The sequence below is a fragment of the Thermobia domestica genome, chromosome 7, assembly GCF_964235325.1.
Source record: "Thermobia domestica chromosome 7, izTheDome1.hap1.1, whole genome shotgun sequence".
In the NCBI taxonomy this organism is placed as follows: domain Eukaryota; kingdom Metazoa; phylum Arthropoda; class Insecta; order Zygentoma; family Lepismatidae; genus Thermobia; species Thermobia domestica.
This window is the reverse complement of record NC_137460.1, coordinates 23,230,711-23,257,059: the sequence shown is the minus strand read 5'-3', so window position 1 is coordinate 23,257,059 and position 26,349 is coordinate 23,230,711. Positions and strand designations below refer to the sequence as shown.

At 35.4% G+C, this 26,349-nt stretch overlaps 2 protein-coding genes across 6 annotated transcripts in view; one reads left to right on the top strand and one right to left on the bottom strand.

Annotated features, from left to right (window-relative positions):
• The window catches only part of sws (patatin like phospholipase domain containing sws), a 112,280-nt gene extending 91,384 nt beyond the window's left edge, over positions 1-20,896 (bottom strand). For 3 of the 5 annotated variants that reach the window (XM_081764243.1, XM_081764247.1, XM_081764246.1), the window contains exons 1-8: positions 20,705-20,895; positions 18,472-18,562; positions 10,997-11,097; positions 6,602-6,715; positions 5,803-5,900; positions 3,656-3,750; positions 1,899-2,044; positions 935-1,144 (exon numbers count right to left, since the gene is read on the bottom strand). In XM_081764243.1, coding sequence (XP_081620369.1) covers positions 935-1,144; positions 1,899-2,044; positions 3,656-3,750; positions 5,803-5,900; positions 6,602-6,715; positions 10,997-11,097; positions 18,472-18,562; positions 20,705-20,794 — 945 coding nt within the window. In that variant the 5' untranslated portion in view covers positions 20,795-20,895. Of the gene's footprint in view, positions 1-934; positions 1,145-1,898; positions 2,045-3,655; positions 3,751-5,802; positions 5,901-6,601; positions 6,716-10,996; positions 11,098-18,471; positions 18,563-20,704 lie in introns of all 5 variants that reach the window. The other 2 variants (XM_081764244.1, XM_081764245.1) reach the window with 2 other exon arrangements.
• A 233-nt stretch (positions 20,897-21,129) lies between these two features.
• The window catches only part of CCDC151 (Coiled-coil domain containing protein 151), a 58,951-nt gene continuing 53,731 nt past the window's right edge, over positions 21,130-26,349 (top strand). Inside the window, exon 1 of the mRNA XM_081764248.1 lies at positions 21,130-21,500. Coding sequence (XP_081620374.1) covers positions 21,413-21,500 — 88 coding nt within the window. The 5' untranslated portion in view covers positions 21,130-21,412. The remainder of the gene's footprint in view (positions 21,501-26,349) is intronic.

The following is a 26,349-nucleotide window of genomic DNA, read 5'->3' as shown; positions in this document are numbered from 1 at the left end:
ACCTGATATTACATTTAATGGTCAGCATTAAATATTGGGTCGATGCATAAGTTCATGTGGTTTTCTTTTGGATTGGCAACAATGCGGCGTGAAGCGATCGTTTATCGTTATTCCGTTGTTTTACCGTAATTTGGAGTTTGTGCGTTGCGAAACACAGGTTTTCTTGATTGTGGACGAATTGTTGTATATATTTCAGACAAACTAATATGGAATGTCAAGTTGAGAAAAGTGATCATTTCCGACACATTTTACCCTTCGAGTTTAACCGAGGATCCAGTGCAGCAGAAGCTGCGAGAACAATTTGTGCAGTGTACGGGAATGAAGAAATTGCTGAAAGAAAAATGAAATGAAATCTTTAAGTTTTATGTCCCACGATTATGCCGGTTAGGCTAAAGGAGACGGTGATGAGTGATGAATGAAATGGTGGAATGAAGAAAGTGGGAGGAAACGGGAGAACCCCGAGAAAACCCACGCACACGGTGTTTGTCCACCACAAAGTTCACTTGGCGGGGGCTGGGATCGAACCCGGGACCCCAAGCACCAGAGGTGAACGCTCTACCACTGAGCCACCGCGGCTCTGCAATTGCTCAAAGAAGAGCACAGAAACGGCTTTCCAGCTTTCAAGCAGGATGGTTTGACATGTCTGATGATCCATGTTTTAGAAGACATTCTGATTTTGAAAATCGCTTGAATGATTGCTTCACGAAATGTATGCAATGTGAGTGACACTAAAATGTATGCAATGTATTGTTACACTCGTAGAATATGTTAATGTTATGTCCATGTTGTATTTGTATTTGAATTAACAGAACAGCAGAATAAAAATAAAATATAAAATATAAGAACCGCACGAATTTATGCATCGACCCATTAAAATCCCAGGTGTCAAATATTTAGTTCACACAACATTACAGAGTACTTAAAAAAAACTTACCGGTCGAACTAACTCGGCACTGAGACCTAGATACTGATGCAGAGCAGTGAACGTCACCCGCTGAAGACGAACCATAATAACTTGCAGCACTCGAATAAAAATATCTGGATACTCTTGAAATACGTCCTGGAACGCGGCGACAGGAAGACGCACCACTGTCGAATCTTCAACTGCACGCGCTGAAACAGTTTTGTAGTAGCTGGGTTGGCCCTAAAGATACAAATATATTATTCGTAGGTAACAACGAACTTTTAAACAGAAAAGGAGTATATTTACCAAGTACCAACGAATAGATAGTCAAGTACTAGTTACGTAACATGAAAAAATTCGGGTTCAATTCCGGGAAGATATTGTAACTGTCTGAATGCTTTTACAATGTTTCTAATAATAAAGATTTTTCTTTCTTCTAGTGTGCATGATAGCATAGATATTATCCTTCAGACCTGTAAAATTCAACTTTTATATGGTATCTGAGTCCTTAAATAAATAAAACTTTGATAATTTTGATTTGTACTCAGAAGCACATTTTAATAATAATTGAAATAATAATTAAAATAAAGTGGGTTTTAAGCTTTGGTCAGTGTATCTTTTGTTAAAATAATCAATCCAAAGCCATGAATAGTCTTATAATTGAAACTAGTGTGAAAGTTTCTTTCATGTGTTTTCCAGTCTATATTTCAAATGTGGTATAATTAGTTTAGTCTATTTAGGCAATTTTGTTTGTAGTTTTAACATATAATGAGCTATTTCAAAAGGTCTGTTGTTTGTTTCTGTAAAGCAAAAACAGTATTATTATTTCGTTCATGGCAAGATAGTTAGCATACATGCCTTAAGTGCAGGAAACCCGGGTTTGGAGTTTGAGGAGTTCTTGTGGTTTAGATCCTACGTTAAAACTGTAGGTCCCCGTCTCAAATAGCCTCGCTGCTTCTAATAAACCGTGCTACTTCTGCTTTATTGTACTTACCGTCAAAACATCAACGAAACTAAGAAGAGAAGTAACAGATTCTCCTGGTTTTACACATTTCAACGAAATGCTTGTTCCATCACTTGCAGTTGTAAACACATTTAACGCTCCACTCTGCACCACATAAACATTTTCATCAGCGTCACCTAAAGGGAAAGTTTTAGATATTAAGATCAACATCACTCGAACCTTGTTTTAACACTATTACATGAAATTTCAACAGAAAAGAATTTATATGTAGGAAATTCTAGGAAACAACCACATCTTTGTATACTAACTGCTCTAGAGCTGTAGACATAACGCATGTGCGATTGGTTATCAGATCAAACATGGGTCTTCGGTTTACCTACCAGCATGCACAGTTCTCCTGGTTCGATTTCCGTACCACCTCCATTTTTGTCCTATTTATATTTCATGAAAGAGGAAAAAACTCAAAATTCAAATACATCCGTTTAAAAACCCAATACTTTATCCGATGTATCCGGTATACATGAATCTAGTAGAGAAAAAATATTACAAGAAAGATCTGAAGCTATTTATTGACAAAGGTTTGAATTAGAAGTATTTACCCTCAGCCCGCGAGGTTCAAGTAAAGCAAACATTTCAGAGAATAGAAAGCTACGACAGATCTTGCACCAAGACCACTAAGTTGAATTAAAATCCGTGACGACTAGAGTGAAATGAAATCTTTAAGTTTTGCGTCCCATGGTTATGCCTGCTAGGCATTAAGGAGATGGTGATGATGAGAAATAAATGAAATGGTGGAATGAAGTGGGAGGAAACGGGAGAACTTCGGGAAAAGCCAAAGCTCATGGTGTTTGTCCACTACAAAGTTCACTTGACGTGAGCGGGAATCGAACCAGGGACCCCACACACCAGAAGTGAACGCTTTGCTACTGAGCCACGGCGGCCGCACGAATAAATCGAGATTTTTCATTTTATGCTTTAGAGTAACATGTAAAACTGTGTCTTATGTTAATGCAGGAATCATTTTACACAAGAAATACTGAACTTGACAGATGGTATGAAATAAATAATAATAAAAAAAAGAACAAAGAGACAGGGTTTATGTAAGAAAGAACTTTGATTAAAAGCATGAAAAAAGAATCAGGATGATACTTTGAAAGTTTCCAGATTATGAATTTGCGGAATTTGAAGCTAGTACTTCCAGATTATGAACCAAGTACGCTAATCGTTTGTCTACTCTGTCCGGTATATTTATATTCTCTATAATGTTATTTACGCATGGTTTATTTAAACGATAAAATAATACTTCTTTGCTATTCCAAAGCTACATAGAAAGAAACTGGTATCCTAACCATGTCATGGTTCAGGGGCCCCGCCTAACGACTTGGTAAAATTAGATAGATGCGAGAAAATAAAGACGACTATATTTTCTATCTATAGACTAGAATTTTTCTTCACTGTTAATATGTTGTAAATTGTTATCATTTCCGCGTACCGAAATCTGTAACAGGTCTGAAAATCACTTATCATTACTATATGATATACTTGTGTCAAATGAGCTCCTTCGTGGCTACGCGGTTAGCATTCGCTTTCTTGGCGTGGGAAACCCGGGTTCGATCCTCTGTGGGAGCTCCGGTAGCTCGGATTCCACGTTAATCACTAGTTATCGTCTCATATAGCCTCGCTGCTGAAAGGGACGTTAAACTCAAAATCAACTCAACTTTACTTGAATGAAATGAACAGATTAAATATTCAAATTAATTACATTAACAGACACAATAAAGACTTACCTATTTTAAATAGATATGTTCCAGCAGGAAGATGAAGAATATCCGTATATTTACATAGTTTTAAAAATATTGGCTTCTCAAAATGTCCAAATACTCTGCAAAATACAAAATTTTATTAAAATATATACATACACTTATAACAGTACATTAATTTTATAATGAAAAAAATAAATATACAACATTCTCTCTATAGATCTGGAAAGAAACAATATCGGTCTAATTGTTTATGCTCGGAATTGGAATAAAAAAAATAGAACCATACAATTGTTCAACAACTGGAGAATTCTTTCTTCTTCTTTGATCAGAAAAGGAACAGAAAACAAATGGAAGAATACAAATAAGGGATGATAAAAGACAGGTGGAATAAAGACGCGAGAAAACATACACACGATCACGTATACCACAGAAATCCATGACCTGGGATCAAAGCATGGACACGTTATTTGTCGCCAAGTCCACAAATGAGAGACGCAAAGTGTTCTAACCTAAAATAGATTTAACAATTTGAGTGCTAATTCCGTATTTTTACGGAGTAGCTGATCTTTTGTAGACTGCGGATTCCTTATTTATACGTAATGTGATTCAAAATGTATTTCAATGAATTTGCCCTTTTATTATACGCAATTAGCAGTTTTGAAATATCCCTTGGATTTCGTAGTTCGGAATTCCGTCAATAAATAGCATGAAGATCCTAATTAATATCTTGTTACCGCCAGGGTTCAAAAACCATGTACCTATTGTTTGACCGTCAAAATGGCGAGAAAAAGCCTATCAGACGATTCAATACGCTTCAATTTAGAAGCGGAATTGAGCGACAGTGATGGTGATTTGTTTGAAGGAGAGTTATTATACGACTGGGAGAATGATCCAGACTATGTAACAACAGAAATAGCAGGTATGTCAGGTAAGTAATCTTGAGATCACAATTCTCACATTCGCATTCATTTCCCTTGCACTACGTGTAAATGTTATTTGCGATTTGTAATGGTCTTGTGGTTGGAATACAGAATATTATACGTATATAAGAATAAAGAGCAAGTTCTGGACAGTGCACGTTGTATATTTTAGCTTCTCTAGATTTTGAGATATAATGTTTTAAAAAGTTGCAAAAAAGCCTAGCATTCTTGGGAAAGCGTGCACTTCAGAGCCCAGCACTCAAAGTGTTAATAAGAATTGTCTGAAAGTAAAAACCGGGATTTACGGCTGTTTGATATATTATTAAGGCAAATGTTCAATTACAATAACTGAAGTATTTCTTATATTTCATAATTAGAGATAATTAAACCTTGGACATGTTTTTGAATGAAGATAATTAAAGTATCAAAATAAAGGTCCATTTGAGAATAAGTTACGGCATTTTCTCCTTAATCTTTGGACTTAAAATAACGACAAGTTGAAAAAAAAAAAAGTATCCCAAATTTAACTGGGGTTTAACCTAACTGAAAAACTAAAGATAATTCTTTGCTGCTGAGAATTATGTGGATGCAAATGAAAATTAAATGAATAGTTTAAGTTTTACGTCCCACGATTATGCCGGTTAGGCTAAAGGAGACGGTAATGATGAGAAATAAAAAGAAATGAGAAATGAAGAAAGTTGGAGGAAACGGGAAAACCCCGAGAAAACCCACGCACATGGTATTTGTCCACCACAAAGCTCAATTGGCGTTAGCTGGAATCGAACCAAAGATCCCCATGCACCAGAGGGGGATGCTTTATCACTGAGCCCGCGGCCCCTATGTGCGTACCTAGCATGATATACTTGTTTATATTGTGAGAAGAAAAATTGACATTAGTATGAATGATTACGAGATAAGACGGAAACTAAAATAGCATGAAACGAAGACTACGAATACGAATTAAACACGATTTTCAAACTTTCTTCGACCTGTTAGGTGAAACAAATATCCAGATAATATTGCAAGGTATCTCATATTTCGTAGTGAGCTGCGTAAACTTCTGCATTCCTATGTTTGACGATCATGCGTAGTAACTTATGTATTGCTTAGAAGTTAGCTCATTCAGCTTACCTCACTAGAGCAGCGATTCAATTTTCTTTTCAAGTACTTTAAATAGGTACTAATCGGTCAACTTCAAATTCTATTTTTAAATAATAATATAGCCATAGCATTAAAATCTATAATACATACCTTATACTCTGTAACATGTATAGAGCATCCGGCGGGACCCTCCGCTCGTCCTTCCCACTCACCTCTTCCTGCAGATACTCTGCAGGTGGCTCCAAAACCTAAAAAAATCGTACAAGTTAAAAAATGCAACATCAGTATACATATGAACACCTACGAATGGTCGCAACAATTTTTTTTTTGAAAAGATGAAAAATGAAAACAATGCATTATTATCACTGTGTTGCGAGTTGTGACAATATTTGGAAAAATGTAAGCAAAGTACTGTGATAAGTAATGTCAAGTGAGTTACCATTAATATCTGTTTATGTCCGACAAAAAGATTTACGCTTCGCATATTTTAAATCCTTTCCAACCAATTTTACCCATCCACGTTTCTCCTAATGTTTTACATCCTTTCCGAATTGTGATTAAGTTGAAGATGGACATAATGTTCGCCGAAAGTACTTCCTAGAGGAGTGGTTCGTTTTCTGCAGTAAGTATTAGCCTTTTGCTTTTTTTTTACAATATGTTCTGTTTTCAACCACATTGAAGTTAGGTTACTTTATTGAACAATATAATTTAAATATAATACGAAATCACTGTTTTCCCAATACCCACTTTAGTATGCTTTGAAGCTAGGCGCGCAAGAGTCGGGCCCTTAATGACCAAAAATCACTAGATTAATTTAAAGATATCACTGAAATTTGATATCATAACATATGATACAAAGGCATAAAATCACATTAAAGACTTTAGAACAAAAAATTAATTATGTACGTAAAGAAACACTTTGAATTGTACAAATCATGGCTCTACCTACCCTTAACTGCACTGGCGTCTGATCTTTCTTCATTTGCAAAAGCCTCTTCGCAAATTTCATGACTAATTTACGCTTTTTCTGGGCACTTTTAACCTGCCCTGATATGGATCGCACCTGCAAAGAAAGACACTTCATAAATATAAGGAAACTCATAAAGTTAGCTTCCTCATTTTATCATCATCTAGAATAATTAAGTGAAGCCAACGAAGTTAATCAAAAAACCTGGCCGGTTCGGCGGAGCACATTCGACTAGATGATACATGATCAATACATATTTTCTAACGACATTATTTTTTATTGTTACAGAAAGGTCTTCCCTTTGGGAACTAATAGAAATTTTTTCTTAGATAACTATAACAAAACGACCGTCAAGATCCATTCTCATTTGTTTGCTTTCAGTTAGATGAAAAATAGAAGGTAACAAAACAAAACTTACAGAAATTGTTCAGAATTCAACCGTTCAAAATTATTGCTCTCCCGGCCTGCTTTCGCACAATGCATTATCTTCACCTCGAATCTCCAAAGAAAACTATCTCGCCGTCTAATTCCTTAGGTGGGTCATTTCGAAACTTAATTCAAAATTCACGTTTACAGAGTTAAAAAATACTAGATGGAACAGTGGCTTAGTGGTAAAGTGCTTACCTCTGGTGTGTGGGGTCCCTGGTTCAATCCCCGGCCAAGTAAGTTTGCGGAAGAAAGCATCGTGTCCGTGGGTTTTCTCTGGGTACTCTTGTTTCCTCCATTTTCTCATTCCACCAATTCTTCTATTATTCACTTGCTTTAATTATCGTCTCCCTTAGCGTCATGGGCATAATTGAGACGTTAAACGTCTAAAAATCTACAAATTTACTAAGCAGCAGTCAATAGCTCACTCCATTATACAATAATCTTGCCTCAAACTAGCACTTGAAATCCAATCCCGATCCTTCATCTGTTGGGCGTTCTTAACCCTCTAAGGATTTATGTTACGAATCTGTACCATGGAGTAGTGTTGTGATTAAATGTGTATTGATTTTTTTTTGGGGGGAGGGGTCAAGCATGAACCAAGGAACACCCTAGATGCGTTTTGAAACCGGATGGTCAACTTGGCTGCGCCAAGTGGGGCGGAGGGATGTGACTTTTTTTAAGGCAAATTTCAAAAAAAAATTCCCGCGCTTAGTTTTTAAGATACCAGATTGAAATTTTACATATGGATTGTGTGTACCTTCAAGTATTTCTCAATTTTTTGAGATTCCTACGTGAACCGGGGCCTGGGCCCGAGGAGCGCAAATGTTCTGAGAGGGTGATTTTTTCAGAAAATATTAAGGTTTTTCCCGAATTTCCGGGTTCAGATGTATGATACCGACATGTGAGTGGTACCGTTGGAAAGGGTGCGTAATATTGAAGAAAATGGGGTTTGAACCATGCAAATAGTAATGTAAGAAATTTTAGATTTATATATATGGGTCACCTCTATATTTTCGAAAGTTTTCTGTCCTTTGTTTTCAAGATAACATACTGAAATTTTGCACACGCATTGCGTACATAACGTATTTTTCATGAGATTTTCAGATCCCTACGTGAACCTAAGCCGCGCCAGAAGGGCGAAATGTTCCGAAGGGATGATTTTAAAAAAAAATTCGGTTTTCCCGAATCTCCCGGTTTGGGTGTATGATACGGACATGTGAGTGTACCGTTGGAAAGGGTACGTAATACTGAAGGAAATGGTGTTTGAACCATGACGTTAGACCAAATAGTAATGACGCAGTAAATTTTTAGAATATATATATATATATATATATATATATATATATATATATACAGGGGTAGACAAAAAATCTAAAAATACTTCCTACAGGACACGTAAGTTTGGCCCTCCACTGTACAACGCGTGTTGCGGTTGCCGATCGTTTTCTGTTTTCAATGTGTTATGAGGACCTTCCTCTTCCGTCAGCAGTTACCCGTTCACCTGTGAGTGTCGTGGTGTGAAAGTAGTGCGGTAAAATGGGCGACCTGACAGACTTCTAAAGAGGCATGATCGTTGGTGCCCGTCTGGTTGGAGCTTCGGAGGCAACAGTGGCGATCATTGTGGGGGTATCGAAAGGCACTGTGTCCAATGTCACGAGGGCATACACAATTCATGGGCAAACGACGTCTGCAAAGCATAACAGTGGTCAAAAGACAATCCTGTCAGATAGGGACCAGAGGGCATCAAAATGGATTGTAGCAGCTAAAAAGAAGACTACTGCAATGAAAATTGTGTCTGAACTCAATTCCGGCCTACAGAACCCGGTTTCATCAAAAACAGTGCGAAGGGAACTTCATAAAATGAAAATTCATGGCAGGGCCGCTATCGCCAAACCCCTGGGCACACCAGTAAATGCAAAGAGGCGTATCCAGTGGTGCAAGGACCACAAGGCGTGGACTCATGAGCAGCGGAAACTCGTAATGTGGTTCGATAAATCGACCTTCACCTTGTTTCCAACAACCGGTCGTGTTTACGTATGGAGAACACCGTCGCAGGCCTATGATACACACTGTCTGCTCCCAACTGTAAAGCATGGGGGTGATTCTGCTACAGTATGGGCAGGGATATCGTGGTTTTCCGCATTTCCCACCATAGCCCTGCATGGAATGATGAATGCTAAGGCGTATGAGGCCATTTTGGGAAACCAGATTCTACCCATGGCCCAAATATTGTTCCCTGATGGTGATGGCATCTACCAAGATGATTTGGCACCCTGAAAGAATCGGGTTTCTAGTTCTAGTCCAGATTTTCTGTATAATTATCAGCGCTCAGGAGGAACGCGTTCTCTTCTTTTCTAGTGAAACGAAGTTGAAACTCCTTAAAGGGACAAGAATAGAAAAGAACTACTGTTCATGTCAATGGTAAGCGTGTCCACTCTTGGATAAATTAATTGAGCTTTTGATATTAATTTGAAGAATCCAATGGGATTATTTTTAAACGTACCCATCTATGATGTTATCCTTAAATTAGTATCAAACACTCAATTGGAAAGTTATCCAAGAGTGTGCTCTTTTATTACTGACATGAGCAGTGATTGCTTTCTGTTCCTTATTCCTTTAACAATTCCTCAATAAGCAAATATAATTTCGTATTTGTAATCGTGTTGGGTTGACAAGTACGTCAGACAATTTATGCATTTCTTGAAGCACGGAACAGTTAAATTTGGCTGAAAAACTCTTGAGAACTAACGTTCCATGGTTATGCCCTTTAGGCTACAAAAGAAGACGAGTGATTGATAGAAGTAAATGATAATGAAGGAATTGATGAAATACGACATCTTTACATACATGCCTGGCAACACTAGCTCTTCTATACATGATATAATTAATGAAGGAATTGATGAAATATGACATTTTTACATACATGCCTGGCTACACTAGCTCTTCTATACATGATAAAATTAATGAAGGAATTGATTAAATATGACATTTTTACAACATGCCTGGCAACACTAGCTCTTCTATACATGATGAAATTAATGAAGGTATTGATGAAATATGACATTTTTACATATATGTCTGGCAACACTAGCTCTTCTATAAATTATAAGATTATCAAACAATAGGCTACATTATTTTTATCTATCTATCTATTTTATTTTATTTTTTTATTATTTTTTTTTTAATTACGTGTTTCACTCGTTACTTCTGCATAGACTCACTTTGAGTACATCCTGCCTGAGTAGTTCTTCGTAGGAATAATGAGTTTTGTGAAACACGTGCAAAATTAAGCTTACAGGTATACCAGGTGAGTGTACGTATTGTTTAGAACAAGTACGTACAAGCTGGAACAGGAGATGGGCCAATCACAGAGTACTTACTGGCGTCGAGGACCGTATGAGATAATGTATAACATTTTCATAAGAATCGAATGACCATATTTAACACAGAAACTCTTTCAACGTACACTAACATCACAGAACACAAAAATTGTTATAATGGTAACCACAAAGAGCCGAAAAAAATTATTATTTATCATTTTCGTGAGAAATTTGATTCTTCATGTTTTAAAGTAGCCTCTCAATGCTCCGTGGTACACTGGATGTTCCAACGCAGATGATATTTTCCAAGGTGGACATCAGTTATTTAGGAAATATTTTCAATTCAGTTAAGATTATGTAAAAAGCATATTTTCAACAGGGAGTTGGCAGGCCGTATGAAAGGGTTCAGTGGGCTGAGACTAGCCCGGAGGCCGGCTACTGTATATGGCTAGCTGGTTTAGAGCGTAACAAAGAGAATAATGAAAGGAATTTGTTCCTTTCTAAGAAACGAGGAAAAGAAGAAAGCTTTACTTTCCGAACAAATAATAACTACATGGCTGAATTATCCATTGACATATTTAAAAAAAAAATCTTTAAAAATTAAGAAATACATTACTTCTTTGCTTACCTTTCGCAACATTTTTCTTCCATAGAAAAGAACTTTATCCCTTTTCCGAAATCGTGGTCTTGTTCCTACACCAACAAATTCCTTCACTTCGGGTAAAAATTCTACAAAAAGGAAGAAATAAAATATACGTAAGAAATACGAAAAGACCATCAAAATTTTCTATAACACCAACTAAGTCAATACTCAACTTGCCGAAACTTTCACATACCTAGCAAAATGTTCTAACTACTGTTTGTGATCTTGACCTACTAATATCGTTTACAATACAGAAACCTACTACGAGGAAGAGTCAAATAAAAATCTTTAAAACTGTGCTTGAAACTTAGAAGCAGTATGTGATTGTTTTGCAAATCTACAACGACGATAAACATCATAATAAAGCTGGCCTTATTGTGTCTGTACATTTGTTCAGTGAAACATTTCAAGAACTCTCCATCTGTCACGATTTGCAGTGAGAAACTAGTATTGATTTTATTCTGTTTGTGTATTTATCCAGTGAAACATTTCAAGATTTCTTCATTTATAACGATGTACAATAATTTTATTGTGGCTTTATATTTATCTAGTGAAACATTTTAAAAACTCTTCATCTGTCACGAGATACAATCAGAAACTAACAATCAAGAACTCACATGTCTGCTAATCAAAACTGAATGCACAGAAATTATATCTTCTTCGTACGAAACAAACATAACCACTGTCTAAAATGTACTCCCATAACCATGGATCACAAAATCTCGGATGACAGGTCGCTAAAGCGACTGAAAACAGAAGTTTGGCGCCTACGTAATTTAAGGCTAAAACATGTAGGTCTAGATGTCAAATATAGATTTGTTTTATTATAGCACCTGGTCAGATGAAAATTTTTCGAGTTCTGCACATAAATGTCTAAAAGCCAGACCACACTAAAGTATACTAATATAATTGATGGAACTTTTCACGTGTAGGCTGTTTCTATGGCGTCTGTGAATCTAAGGCGCTCATAAAAGATTCCAAATATCAGGATTGTGAGTATCAAAACATTTTGAGGTGTCCACCCACAGTATTACGATTATCCACGAATCAGCTTCTTCAATGGAAAGAAGTGTACGAATCTTATTAGGACACAGAAAACTAAATTCAATTTCATACGAAATCTGGATAAGAATTGAGACAGTGCCATCAACTCAAATATTACAGTTATTGTGATGAATACCAAACTGATTAAGCAATGTTCCAAGATGTTTTCATACGAGCAACTGGACTTGGGAGATATTTGAAGTACTACATTGACTGGGTTTATATTTACCGAGTGCACACTGGTTAGTGAATGATCATTGTTATTCATCTTTTCAGTTATATTACGATAATTCTATGTGGTCTGGTTTTTAAACAATTATTTATGTGTACGGACACGAGTTTTTCGCACTAAGAATTTGAAAATTTCGCGTTTCGTTTTTCATATTTCCGCGTTTTGTGCATTTTCTAAATAAAGTTTCGCATTTTGTAGCTCTTGTGGAAAATATATTCCCTGACATTTTTAAAATTGTTCTTTTTATTCATAGATCACTACAGAAATAAACCATTAATTACCTAACAACAAAATACACTGAATACTTCACACGACATCGTAAATTTCACTCACAGAAAATTATTTTTTTAAATCAAACTGAAGCAAAATCAGTAACTAAACTTACTATGAGTAGGAGAGTTTTACGTCCCACAGTTATGACGGCTAGACTAAAGGAGACGGATTGAAAACACACAGGTACAAGTTACATTGAAGCATTAAACATAAGCATGTTACATGTTTCCACATTTTCTTCCTTCACTGTTGTACGTTTGTCACTTATCACCATTCCATGCAGTTAGCTAGCTAATTAAAACGGATCCTCCCCATCCCAGCTGCAATGATGATAGTGAACGCCCAACATGTTCTCTATAGCCGTGTCCGAATCATCCAAAATGAACTGTTCATGCTACGTTCTACCGTTTCGTCAGCGTAAAACTGGCGTTTTTAAATTAACGAAAACGTATTTTTAACATTTAGCGTTATTTCGCGTATTGTCAGGAATTTCGCGCAAAACTACCAATTTCGCGTTGTATCCCGCAACGAAAACCAATGAAAATACACACAGAATATCATAAAAGGTCAAGAAACTGAAACTTACTTAATTCTGATGCATTTAGTTTTATTGCACATTGCGAAAAACTCGTGCCTCTACTTATGTGAATGCATTTTGGGCAATGATAATGCTCTATTTTTGCACGAAGAACTTACAATTTCTTTACATTAAAATTTTGACTAATATGTAAATTCCCGGTGTCAGGTTTTTACCGCACATGGGGATAGATAAAGTACAATACACTCAGCTTTATTATTAAGTTAATAATACTGTGTCAGCCATTCTCCTCATTACATTTAAATGACAACAGTTTGGAAAATATCCAACAGGTGACAGAACCCAAGCTTGAACGCTACATGAGGACGAAGCAGTATTGTAAAAATGGCGGTGCCACTTGGAAAACGCACCAAACAAGAAAAGCATTCTGTTACTCGTTTCTTGAGTAGGAACGAATCAAACGCATCGAAATTCACGACAGAATAAGAAGAGTAGTGTGGTAATGCTTTATTTATTACAGGACCCAATCTACAAATGAAAAAAATTTGAAGACTGTGAAACTTCTGTGCCAAATTGCTCTTCTTTTGAGCATGTCGCCATTTTTAAACTTCTGCTCCACCCTCTAGCTGTGTTGCCATCTGTCGGTCACGTTTTTACTATCACCGTCAAACTCTCAGTCGAAATTTATTACGCTTTTAAAGATTTCATTTCACTCTCCCTTACAAAAGATCAGAAGTTTACCTAAGTGAGATCAAAAAAATTTTCTTGCAATTTTATGAGATGACTATGCTATCTACCTACGTATATATTACTATGCTACAAAATAACAAAGAAAACAGTAAAAACGACCCACAATTTTAAATGTACGACACATTGCACTGAAATTATTTACAACTGAAACTATTAAACACAGAACTACAAATACTGCACAGTCTGGAATAAAAGCAAATACTAGAAAAACGAAAACAATGGTGTTTGGAATCAATAGAATATCTTAATGAAGAAGTTGTATAGCGGGGGAGATAGTGGAAGTAGGATTAGATTTAGTTATTTAGATACTGTTATTAGTAAAAGCTCTGAAAATTGAATAAGAAATAACAACAAGGGTAGCAACGGCGGTAAAAACTACTATAGACAGAAGAAAGAAGTATTTTGTGATTCGATAGACAATCTACTAGTTGAAGCTATAAGGTACATATCCATAAGACATGTAACTTATCTTGAACCTTGGGTTAAGATACATCCGCGATACAAGGTAAACCACATTTCTTATTGAAGAGACAACTTCATCAAACTATTTCCTATGCATAATTGTACAGTACGAAGAAAAAGTGCACGTTAGATAATGTGACACGACTAGAGGATTTCTAAATGTGAGTATGAAGAAAAACAATGACTTCTAAATGTAGGTATAAAGAAAAATAAAAAAGGCCTAAAAGCAGGCAGGAAGAAAAAAAAAAGGCCTTCCAAATGCGGGTATGGAGAGAAAAAAACGTGAGGCATTCTGAAAGTAGATATGAAAAAAAAATAATAAATCGGTCCTCTAAATGTGAGTACGAAGAAAAACAGAGGCCTTCTAAAAGAAGATATGATGAAAAATAAAGGGCCTTCCAAAAAGTTGGTATCAACAATAATACAGGGGCTTTCTAAATGTGGGTATGAAGAAAATAATTAGCTGGACGGAAGGAGAAAGCAATGAGGAAGGGTCGACAAAATTTGGGGAGAAAGAAACAATATATGAAATTTTAAAAATAAAAATACAATGATCAGGTTGCTACTTGAGACGAGTTGTATTCGAGATGACGTGACAGAGCACGGCAACTTTTACGTCAAAAGGAAGAAACTAGCGGAAGATGTAGTATAGGGTGTTCATAAACATCAAAAGCTTTTGGGAGGCTATTCCTGACACAAAATACGACAAAAAGTATAGACAATCCTGGAAGTAGAAATGCCTCCTTTCGGCGCTACGACCAGATAAAAATTTGTCGGAAAAAAGGGACCATTCATTATTTTTAATCGTAGATTTCATTCATACATAACTGGATGTGGCACAAGTAGCCCTTAAGAAATTTGGAAATTCTTAGGTATTTTACTGAAAGTAAAGAGCGTCCCCAACCATGATAGCCCATATGAGGCTCCACTTCTGGGTGAAGACATGTATCTATCTTAATAGATTTTGGCACGTACAGAAGATGATATAGTCAGCGTCATACCCTGGTCGCCTTTATTAGCTTGCCCCATTTTCAGAGGATGGGTGAACTTCCGATCCGTACTAGAACAAGCATAGAAGGAGACTGGGCCGAGAAAAATTACTTGTCGCTCCCACTGAGAATCGAGATATACCCGCTCACTTGATAGACCGAAAACGTCACTCTGGCTGTATTATATCAAAAGCAGAATCAACCAAAATAAGCACCAATCAACTGTAGTATGTCAGGAACTAAACTCATAGTGATTTAGAAGAAAATTCTTAGAATTCGATACAATGAAAATATGCTGGTCCATCACCCCAGAAGGAGTTTTGCTTAGTACCTTTCGCGGATAACGTAATAGAAGTTTAGCCGTGAAACAACGGTTATATTGTGTGTATATCTTGAAAAAGAGAAATTGTACAAGCTGCGTACTACTCAAAGCTACTTTATGAGAACGCTTAGAAGATATTCATAAGAAATGAATAGCAGTATCAAGTAAAGATTGTACTCGCCAACATAAAAACGTTCGCGCATATAGGGCCATGAAAACAGTAAGAGTTATTGACTAATTACAGTGGGACATACTGTTAACATCCGCTTTATAGTGCTGACATGGTTCCGAGTGAATTTCAGCTTTTTAGCGTTTAATGAAGCGCCTCGTATGACAATGTACCACATAAATGACAAAGTTATTCAAGGATCTAATTATGGAGGCACGATCAAACAGAATCGTACGCTGTCCGAATAAAGAACCTCGTAGCAAGATAGCAAAAATGTGCTGAAGTGGCATCGGGTATTTCGTATATTTTACGTCCAATTCTACATGACCTACGTAATGAATGATACTGAACTAACGTTGTACAGATTGTTAACAGCAAACAGCTTTTGATTTGCATCTGGTGAAAAGTATGTAAATTCGGAAGAACTTGATACTGGATTTCCCCGAAAATTTCGTAAACTTTAAGTGCTTCAGAGCATCGCGAACGTACTAGAGCATGAAAATGTAGAAGGGCACTGTGAAGGAAATATGACCACCTTGAAATAAGTTACAAGAACATAAATAGAGGAAAAGGAAATATGAAAACGAATGAAACACGAGAAGGCAAAAATCATGTAACTAGCTAAATTGTACATTACTTTAAAAAGTACACCAAGAACATATTCCGCAATAAAAGATTTAGAAATAGAAAAGGTTGGAAACGTATCTTCCATCAAACATGCCTAAGTTTTCTCTATGATGGACAATACTATGACAGAAGATGTGGCTCCTACCTTTTATATTCCCGTTCTCGTGTTACGGCTCTTTTTGCATTTTCCCGACAAACGTTTGGCTGATCACAGCGCCAAAAGGAGGTATCTCTACATCTAAGCCGGTCTGTACGTTTTGTCTTATTTTATCAGGAATCGCCTCCCAAACTTCTTGGTGTTCGGTTCCGAACACTATTACAGAGAAGTGTATCAACTTGTAGTAAGTGAGCCTTCAATTGTGGGAGAACATTTATTATAGTGATGATAAGAGTATCAGAGAAGAGAGAAGAAAGCTTTACGTCCAGCTATGTTATATATGTAAGCAGATACCTATCCATTTTAAGCTTCTCTACCCTCACCTGTAAATGGAATCAATTATCCCATAAAGAAAGCCTCATCACAAGCCCAAGATATGAATAAAATTTTACTTACGGGATTCAATAGACAGCTTTTAAAAAATAGATAAACACGTACATACTTTTGGAACATGATTGCACATAAGTCTTTCCCTATGCAAAATACTTTTAAACAACTCAAATGAATATAAGTAATAATAATCAATTCACATCAACATTTTACATAACAACATATAATTATACTTAAGGTTAAAAAATTATGAATGATGGAAAGTGAAATAAAACTGATATGCACTGAGAAAAGTCCATAGATATGATGTGAAGACCATAAAATCTACATGGACGGACAGTGAATTGCAACCCTGACATCACACATCATCGATACCTCTGTCACTGATCCTTCGTATTTTCCGCACAATCCAAAGAAGAAAGATAAATTTCTTATCTTTTACGTTCTATGGTTGTGTCCTTTAGGCTCAAAGAGCGAGATGGTTAATAATAGTGAATAATTATAAAACACTTGATGGAAAAAGAATATGAGAGAATTCACAGACGCAACGTTGTCCACCATAAATCCTCATAGCCTGGGATCGAACCAGGAACCCGTCGCACCAAACGTACGCGCTCTAGCACTAAGCCGCCGTGCTTCCTGTCAGATTTCTAATTGACAGTAAATCAAATGCCTGGCCCTGCTCGAATCTTATTAATAACGTTACGGAATACGATATAATTCTTCTTAAGTAGGAAAAGAAAAACTAACTAAACTCGGTGCAAAGCGGGCCAGGGTTTACCAGCCGGCTTGTGGCGAGCATGCCTTTGAGGTGATGTGTGGTCAGCATATCAGCTCCTCTCACTACTAAAAAATCCTGGATTTTTACATAGGAGTTCGCTACTTCTTTCTTTCTAGTAGCTCCCAAATTGTCCTCACGATGCTGAGTAAACGCCGTAATGCCAAAACCATCTGGTGCATATGAATGCTCACCCATGTTTAGTTTGACCCTGATCCGGCACTACCTCACTTCGTGGGTCTAACCAGCGTATTTTCATACGTATTTCCGTGGTGTATTTTCATCCTTATTTCCTAACGTAAATTGCATTTGTCACGTTACGAAACTGTCTTCTAAAGAAAATAACTTGTTTCTGCTCCTGAATTCCCAACGTTTTTCGCAGTCTTTACAGTATGTCAAAAGACTAATCAATAATAATGACAATAACAGAAATTAAACAAACTCTCTTCGATCTTTTAATATCATTTAAAAATTCCTTAAATAATTTTGTACATTTAATAAAGACATCTAACAGATATTAATAACAGTGATAAAATGGAACAGTCACTATATTAGAACTTAGAAAGTGAAATTATCTATCATGGTAAATTTTATTTTCAAGTTAAAGCATATGATTGTAAGTGATCAAACGACCTGAAAATGAAACTTAAGTAATGAGAATAAAATCAGTTCTGTATAAATTATGAACTTTTCTTACATTCACTTTTTATGCATGCATGTAATTAATGTCGTACGTGCCTTCATGTCCCAAAGACGAAAAGAAAAAAATTAAAAATAAGTGGAACTTGCCTAGAACTGTACCTTTGTTCTTCCATTTTCTTAAGAAAATAGCAATAGTTGTAATAAGAGTGAACGCAGCTACCAAAGCTCCAAAGAAAATCTGTAAATATTTAAATCAAATTTAAGATAAAATTATTATTATTATTACACACTACAAAAAGATCACAAAGATAATCCTAAAAAAAATATAGGATAAAAAATTAAGAAATCCTCCCACTTCAATGAGGGTCATTCCATAAACAGAGCCATTAATTTCTGTTTACTTAATATGTTTAAGTTTTTTATCTCTTTACAAGTTTTAACCCTTTCACTACTGAAATAATTCTACACTTCTGAAATATTTTGACTTCAATACAACGCTACCAGATCGTGACGGTCTCTAAGATGCTTGTATCGCGTTAAAAATATTTCTTATATATCAGTTCTTAATCATGTGTTAATGAACGCATAATAATTGTAAACAAGATATTAAAAGTGTTCCAAATAATAAGGTTGATTTCCTCTATAGAGTTCATATATAAGCAGACAATGACGGTATTACAGAAGTTCCACCCTGCAGAAAGGTAATAAATGGTCATGGACATGACTCGCAAGCAAGTCGAAGTATTAACATGAACAAAAAGGAAAAGACCACGAGTGGAAAGGTAATCTTTGTTATTTCACTATATGTATTGTTATCTACCGGAAAAGGTGCGGGTACAGGAGTTAAGACCATACATTTGCAAAATTTACAGAAAAATTATCTAATGTGATTTATAAAGAGGAATATGTAAGTATCCTGCCTTATGATACTCGTAATAAGGTGGAAATGCATAATGGAAAAAAAAGCATGAGTCCAACCCCGATATTATATGGGCATTGTTCAGCGGTAAGGGTACATCTATTTTCTTTAAAAAAAAAAAAAAAAAGTTACAATTCCGGTAGTTTCTGTTCACATTAAGTTAGTTTAGGTTAGGCTTGGTTAGTTTATATAAGTGTAGGAGTCCATTATAATTTTCGAAAAATTGATAGAATTTCGCATATTTCTATCATTATTAGGGTAGTTTAGATCTGGTTACTTTATGTTAGGTCTAAGTACTTGCATCTTCATTTCTCCTGTAAATTTTGCATTGTTTACGTACTTCTGGACCCCTTCTGCTAAACATCTACGTTTGATATGCATGGACTATTCTGCGGTACTTGCTCCTATTTTTGTTTACGCGTATACTCAACGCCGTTAACGCGCCCGCTCCTTATGGACAACACCCCACATGGGTGCACCCGTTTCGCACTGCTCTTACGCGGTTTAGATACACTCGTTGCTTTTAATGGCACCTAGTACAGGTTGATTGGTATTTATTGTTCTGCCGTATTTACGGCATATGTTCAAATGCTCTAGTTATACCCATAAAGTTAAGCCCTCCTGAAGTGAATCTGCACCGAGGAATGGAATTCCTCCCAAAAGAAACAATGTTTCAAAATTCTAAAAGAACATTTTCTAAAGAAAGAAGTAAAAATACCATGAATTCATGCGTGGTCTCAGCTTCTGTATCTCCACGAGAAAAAATATATAGGTAATTTAAACAAAATTTAAATATATATATATATTCATAGATGTATAAACTGGCCTGCGAAACAAAATTCTACACAACAATTAGAATTTACGTGAGAAATGCCAATAATAGTTAAATAATTGAAATCATAAAAACTGTGATTTAAGTATGTGCAAGGGCAAACTAATAATAAACACATGTATTCACATTAAGCTACATGATTTTACTAAAATGCCAATTTAAGAGCTCAAGGCCATAAGAAATTACAAATAATCTCAAGGACGATTTTCCATTCTTCGCATTACCCACTTATTAACATTATACCATTATAATATGACTCCAGGAGCACTTATTATAACTGCTTCATTATTAAGTATATTTATTTTTAAAATTATACCTTACGCAAAAACTTTCCTTATCTTTTCATCTAAATGGAATTATTTTATTTGTTATTGTGCACCTCTACACTTGTCTACATTAAAATTGCTAAAATAAAATCATAAAATAGGAATATAACTTTGTATTTTTACGTTCACGTATTCCTTGAAAATACAACTGAAGGAAAAGTTATCTAATATTAATTTTTATTTTTTATTATTTTTAAAATCACTTTTATACATATTCCACACCGGGAGAATTTTTTTATTCTTGACTTAACCACACCTCATCTCATATTATTCATATCGTGTATTACGCTGTAACTTAAATACCTGGTTCTCTGCTAAATGATTTATCCATTCTTTAATTGTAATTGATCCTACGCCGTGATAAATATGGTCGATCAATCCGGTAACTTCCATTTTGCACCACAAAGAACATCACCACTCTATACTTTTTGTTTAACTACTCGCTCAGACTCGATGATACAGTATTCATTCATATGCTCCAAATAACAAATGACGAACACATTGTGAAACAACAGAATAATTATGTAACATGTCTTCTGCTACTGCGCCGCTGTTGTACGAGCCTTTTAAAAATATCATGAAACTTTCTTCTCTTTAAAAGAATTGTATGATCTTGCTTATCATTAGTTTTGATATTTCTTTCATACAATTTATTTCAATCAGACAATATTTGTAGATAAATAAATAACGTTAAAAAAAAACTTGTAAACAAAATCCTTGTTCACGCTCTAGATAAACGTAGAAAATGCCATTTTAAAAAATGTTCTTGCAGCAGCTGACCAAAACAACAAACTTAAAAATAATATCAATAAAGCAAGGTAACATTCTCACAATTATAAACGTGTATTTTACGAGTAATCTTTCACGGTCAAAGCAAAATAACGTTCAATTAGGGATTTGAAAACTCATGTTTCACAAACACTGTGGTTGTTTACTTGTTGTCATGGTAGCTGCACATACGATTTGTGTGAACGCTTTTAACACGATACTTCTTCACTGTATGCTTATGTGATGAAAATGTCGTCTCCTTCGCCTCTTACGGACGTTGACAGCGTTGCAAAACGCATAGCAGAAATAAAGAAACGAATTCGACTGTCAGGTAAGAACTTGTTTGTTCTTTTTGTTTGTTATTTATTTCTTAATATTGTCCCTTTTCATCTATAAAAGACATAGACACAATAATAATAATAGTAAATCCTAAGATGAAATTCTAACAATCGTAACGCATTCCAATTTAAATGGGTTTCCACTGGAAATCAAACCCGAGATTACATGCAGCAAAGACGCGCGCTAGCCACTTTTTATTTGTGTCTCCTTAGTCTTGCACTTAATTCATTATGACAGACACCCGAACACATAAACTTCGAGGACAGTTAAAAATCGGTAACTCTTTAGAGTATAGGAGCTCGAACCATTAATGTATTGCGCATCATAATCCAAAGTAGAACATCTGAGACCATTCGGCAATTACCAGTCGTAATCAATAGACCTATATACTTTCCTATATTTAAGAAACTATTGATTTTGCTTTGATTTTGAGTTTAGCCTCCCTTTCATTAGCGAGGCAGTACGAGACGTGGACCTACTGATTAATGTGAAATCCTAACCACATGAGCTCCCATGGGGAGTAGAACCCGGATCTCCCACAGCCAAGGCGTGTACGCTAACCACTTAGGAACAAGGGAGATCTTAAGAAACTTTTGATCATGCCACTAGTAAAAGGTACCCACGCTAGGATAAATTTCTAATTGCGCTTTCTACACCAATTTAAGGGTGTGGAATGCAAAGGACCTAATTTCACGCATATCCGTCCCTGGGGTGCGCAAAAAAATGGCGTCAAAATTGATAACTGATTTTAATAGTAAAAGTGCCACGCTTGGATATGGAATGTCACTTTTTATACTAATTTGAGAACGCTGAAGGCAAAGAAACTATCTTCATACATATGCGTCCATGACGTTCCTTTTCTTTATTTTTTTAAGTAATCTCAAATGTGGGATATAAATAAATATAGGAAAGGTACAGCGGGGGACACTTCTAAATGGTACACCTTAGCCGTAAATCTCCATATGGCTGTACCATTTAGAAGTGTCCCCCGCTGTACAAGGAAAGCTAACCAACTCCTCGGCGAGTATCGCATTGAAACATGCAGAAGTAAAAGGACATATTGAAAGATGGAAATATGCTTATTATTAGCAACGTCGTCGAACCGCAAGTAGAATTATCGTTCTTCCATAGCCCCTTAAAGTTATGTACTCTGGTCATACATGCCTGAATGTGATACACTGGAACCTGTTTTCTTACGAAGACAAATATTGCAAACTTAAGATTATAACAGTCGGTGGTGATTGGGATCTCTAGTACGCCTTTGATGCGAACCGATGTCCCATGGAACACGATACGATACACCGATCGTAAGTTCCAAACGAACACGTTTACCCGGTGGAGGAAAGGTACACGCTGAAACCACAACGCAAAAATGGTTTTGTATACTTATTATTATTGTTATTAGTATGGATATTATTATTATTATTATTATTATTATTATTATTATTATTAGTAGTAGTAGTAGTAGTAGTAGTAGTAGTAGTAGTAGTAGTAGTAGTAGTAGTAGTATGATTAGTAACATTAATATGAGCAGTGTGATGAGTAAAAATAATAATAATGATGAGAAGAGGACAACTAGTAGGCTATATTGTTGGGCTCGTTAAGTAACGAAGGACTTCGGCCTGTCTTGAGTGTCCTCTGTAGTAAAATCCTTTAGAGCACAGCTATAAAGGATTTTAAATCCACAGACAACCATACCCCATTCAGGATTCAAAGTCGGGACCCTTGATTCACTGGTTTGACGAATCAACCAACACGAACATAGATCGGCAATAAGACGAAGAAGATGACAAGGAACTAATAATAATAATAATAATAATAATAATAATAATAATAATAATAATAATAATAATAATAATAATAATAATTGTGCTATATCAGTGGTTCTTAACCTAATTCCGATTACGACCTTCATATTATCACATTGTCTTTCCAGCGACCCCCTTATAATTTCTGGCTTGTAATAAAGCTTGTTTCGGATTTTTAATATACATATTGTGGAGATCTCACAATATACCTCTATTTCAATAATAATAGAATCTATTTCTTGTATATAATAGGGTTGTTTTGTTTAAAACAAAATGTTTAAAACAAATGATCAAAACTTGTTTTAAACAATTTAAACAATTTTATATGCATTTTAAACATTTTGTTTTAAACACGTGTATTTTTTTAAACTTGTTTTAAACATATGTTTATTTTTATTTTATTTTTATAAAAAAATCTGCAAGAAAAAGAAAATGGTCAAAAATTGCTTCCAGGTCCGTAGCCAGGGAAGGGCTAGAGGGGCACAGCCCCCTCTTAACTATTTTTGCCCCCTCTAAAAAACACGTTGAAGAGAATTTTCAAACTGACACAAAACCAGTGAAATTCTTGCTATTATAATTACCAAATTAAATTCAACTGCGAATATTACCCATTTATGTGTATGTTTCTTTGCTAGATGCACCAAACATCTTCAACTGCCTTTACCCATTTCAAGAATTTGAAACTATGCCATGTTATTGCAACCACTACAAGCATCCAAGAATACAAGGTGCACTTCCAAACAACAGTACGATATCGTAGTCCAGAACGTTAATTGTGAATATAAATAAACTGTAATGTCTCTCTTATTTTAAAAGGTAGAAAATTGAATACAAACGTTCAATAAAACATATACTTCTATTTTGTATTGATATAATCTAAAGTTGCTGTAATATAATTTTGTTTTAATGTTTAAAAAATAAATACTTCAATTTTAATTAATATGAAACAAAGTACCTCGCAAAGATCTCGTATTAAGCACACAAAAACGAAACGAAACAAAAAAATACGTCCGATTATACATATATAATAATATTCTCTTTTAAGTTTTTTCTATTAATAAATGCAAATGCTTTGGTCTCAGTATTTTTATCTCATTATTCTTAGGAGTTAATACAAACAAAAACCTGCAGTTAAGGCTTACGAAAAATTAATAAAAATAGCACACGTAAAAAATGTGTACTACAAAATAGCCCTTACCGCTGGTCTAGTGAATAGCACGCGCGTGTTTGAATGTGATCTCGGGGTTTGATACCCGTGGAATTCTCGAAATCAAGAGCAATGTGGTGGTTCGTTTCACTTCAAACTGCAAGCTTCGCGTTTTTTATAGCCTCGGTACTGGAAAAAAAGATGCTAAATTTTAACAACCAAACAAACAAGTTAGCCTTCTACAAAATGAGAATGTGAAGGAAAATAGTTTTTTGTTTATTTAGATAGAAACATAAATCAATTTTAATGAATATATAATGATGCCATTATACAATAAAAGTTAATTGAAGTGTTTTGTTGTGACAAAAAAGTCTATGTCAAAATATTCTGTTTATAATATTTTGTTTTCTACAAATGGAACAATCCTGATTAATGGGACATGTGCTCACTCTAACATTCAGTTAATTAGATTTTGTTAGTGTAAATGCGACGTACAATGACGTGACGTTCCTCATATACGTTTACCATAACACTATATTGCCCCAAGCACCTCAATTGTATTGCATCGTAGTTTTTTTTTTTTTTTTTTTTTTTTTTTTTAATCTTTGTAGGCTATATTAATGATCAATGTTCTTAATCTTGATTTGTGTACTGTAATATTGTCAATACAGGATATTATGTATAAAAGAAACTATAGTTGTTACATATTCTGTAAATAATAAGTAAGTATGCAATTTTATGGTGTTGTGTCATGTCTTATCTTAATCATTGGCCCCTCAGTATTCACTTCTGCCCGCTAAGAAATCAGGCTGGCTACGGTCCTGAGTGTTTCTCATTCAAAAGACTATTTTCTTCCCATGTGAATGTTTTGATTTCTTGTGGCTTAGCACGTCAATGTGGTGATCTACAATTTATTTTGCCTCGTTTTTCCCCTTGTTTTTAACGTCTCTTGTATTGTGTAAATGCTTATCAGTTAACTTGCGAGAAAGTGTCGTAGTCGAAGGTTAGACTACTTATAGAACTGATATTAAAAAATAAATAAAAGAATTATCATGGAAACAAGTTTTTGTGTTGTATTCTGAAAACAACGGGTTCTTTGCTAAATTGTGCTTCTGAAGTATCGCAGGCATTCGTTGACACAGTACATGTTAGTTCTCAGTTTCCATACATGCATACTTTAGAGAACGAAAGAATCCGAAATGAAAGAAAGAAAAACTACGTGACAAGGTGCAATCTAGAGTTTTATATGATTGCCGCCGGAGAGGGGCGTCCGTTTGAATATCCTGAATTTCAAATGATGAGAGCGTAATGCAGATTTCCCGAGCAAAGTCCACAGAAAAAAAATTAAAGTCCTTATAGCGAACAAATACGGACTTTGATCACCATATCTATTGACCGTAAGGAACTATAGGCCTAAATTGCTCTCTTGTATATTTTTTGGCCTCGGATTTCAAAGGTTTCACTACTTTTGAGTTTCGGGTCTACTTAAAATTCTGGAAATTAGGCCTACGCAATTTTCCAGTTTTGATCATCTACATATATTTCATCCGTATTTATTCGGTGTAAGGACCCTAAACTTGTTCTGTTGGACTTTGCTTATAAAAAGATTTCTAAAACTGCCTTACTGTCCCCAAAATCTGAGATTCATGGTAGACTGCCCTCTTGGCCCCACTGACGCCCCTGTCTAGTGGTAGTCATATGAAACTATCCCACGCCCTTTCACGTGGATTTAGTTTCATTTATTTCGGACTCTTGACTGCGAAGATATTACGTTTTGAAATATATTTCATTTCCTGAGTAAAACTGAACCTTATTGAAAATGGACTTGGATTCATTGTGCTCTGAATGCCCCAAATATTACTTTTTTTTTCAATAAATTATTGACT